Genomic DNA, 1412 nt, shown 5'->3' with positions numbered 1-1412 from the left:
TGCTGCTGTTGCTGCACACTACGGTACGAAGTCCTATGTGGTGTCTATAGCTGCGTCATAAAGACGCTTGGTGTAACAACATTGGCGGTCGTCCTGTCACCGGTCATCCGCCCTGATACCAAAAGTGTCTGATCTGGCACATTGGCTCTGTCACCCTTCATAGGCGGCGTGCTCAAGATATCAAGTTCTGATTCAACCATTTCTCGCTAGCTCTACACGAGCCGTGCCCCGCTCATCCCGCGCGCCGAGTCATCGCCCGACCCGGGTCGAGTGCGCCGACGAGGCCACAGCACCGGCGCCGCAGCAGCAATGGCCGCTGCCAAGACGCTCGCGGGCAAGGTCGCGCTCGTCACGGGCAGCACGTCTGGCATTGGGCTGGCCATGATCCGCGCGCTGGCAGCGGCGGGCGCGGACGTAGGCCTGCACGGCTTCGGTGATGCGAAGACGATTCAGGGGATCCAGGTCAGCGGCGCACGGGGGATGCCCCGTGCTGCGGCCTCACATGCGCCGTGTCATAACAGGAGCATGCCCACCCTCAATGCCGCCGCCCGAGCCCAAATTACCTCCATGCCGCTGTCATTGGCCGGTGCATCGCCGCGCGGCCACAACCGCCGTCGCCTCGTCCTCGTCGCCGTCATCCCTCCCTCCTAGTAACGGCGGCCGGCGCCGCGCCACGCACATGAACCTGGCCCGTCCGCCCCGCGCCCCCCCAGGACCAGCTGCGTGGCGACCACGGCGTGAGGGTGTTCTACTCCAACGCAGACCTGCGGCAGCCCAGCCAGATCAAGGGCCTCGTGGATGGCGCCGCAGACAAGCTCGGGGGTGCGAGGATCAGGATTAGGATCAGGATCAGGATTAGGATTAGGATGAGGATTGTTACATGATCCCGCGGTCGCCCGCTCCTGGAGCCATCCAGGCTCATGGGATGTAGCATTGCAGCATCAGCGTTGTGTTATTGGGACGCAAGTGGCCAGCGTTCGCCGTTCATAGCTGGTGTGCATAAAGGCCCCACTAGGGGCCCACGAGGGGCGGGGCGGGGCTCCGCTCGGGGCGCTCCCACACGGCTCCTTGGGCTCTGCAGTTGAGAGATGTGGCTTCGAAGCAAGGAGCCACATCACTTGTTGCCTATCTGCGCGGACTGCGGTGCCTCCCTTATGACCTCCATTGCAGCGAATCCCAGCCCGCACGCGGCTGACCGCTCCTCCTGCCACCTCGGCCCCCCTCCCCGCTCCCCGCCCTGCCGCCCCAATGAAGGCCTTCACATCCTGTGGTGAGTGGGGGCAAGGGGGGCGAGCGACCCGCGTGGCAGCTTGGTGGCGCGCAGCGCCGGGGGCCGGGGCCTCTGCTTCAAGCAGAGGTCCCTCCGCAACAGCCGCGCTCGCCCGGCGCGTCCACCACCCCACCCCAATACC

General features: G+C 65.7%; 1 protein-coding gene across 1 annotated transcript; it reads left to right on the top strand.

The window, feature by feature from the left end:
* Nucleotides 1-309: 309 nt before the first annotated feature.
* Nucleotides 310-1274, top strand: MNEG_12096 (hypothetical protein; the record flags this gene model as incomplete). Its single annotated transcript, XM_014039431.1, has 3 exons — nt 310-462; nt 714-822; nt 1255-1274. The coding sequence occupies 3 exons, from the start codon at nt 310-312 to the stop codon at nt 1272-1274; spliced, it is 282 nt and encodes a 93-aa protein (XP_013894885.1).
* Nucleotides 1275-1412: the final 138 nt, after the last annotated feature.

The sequence above is a fragment of the Monoraphidium neglectum genome, assembly GCF_000611645.1.
Source record: "Monoraphidium neglectum strain SAG 48.87 unplaced genomic scaffold scaffold03062, whole genome shotgun sequence".
NCBI lineage: Eukaryota > Viridiplantae > Chlorophyta > Chlorophyceae > Sphaeropleales > Selenastraceae > Monoraphidium > Monoraphidium neglectum.
This window is presented reverse-complemented; position numbering and strand designations above follow the sequence as displayed.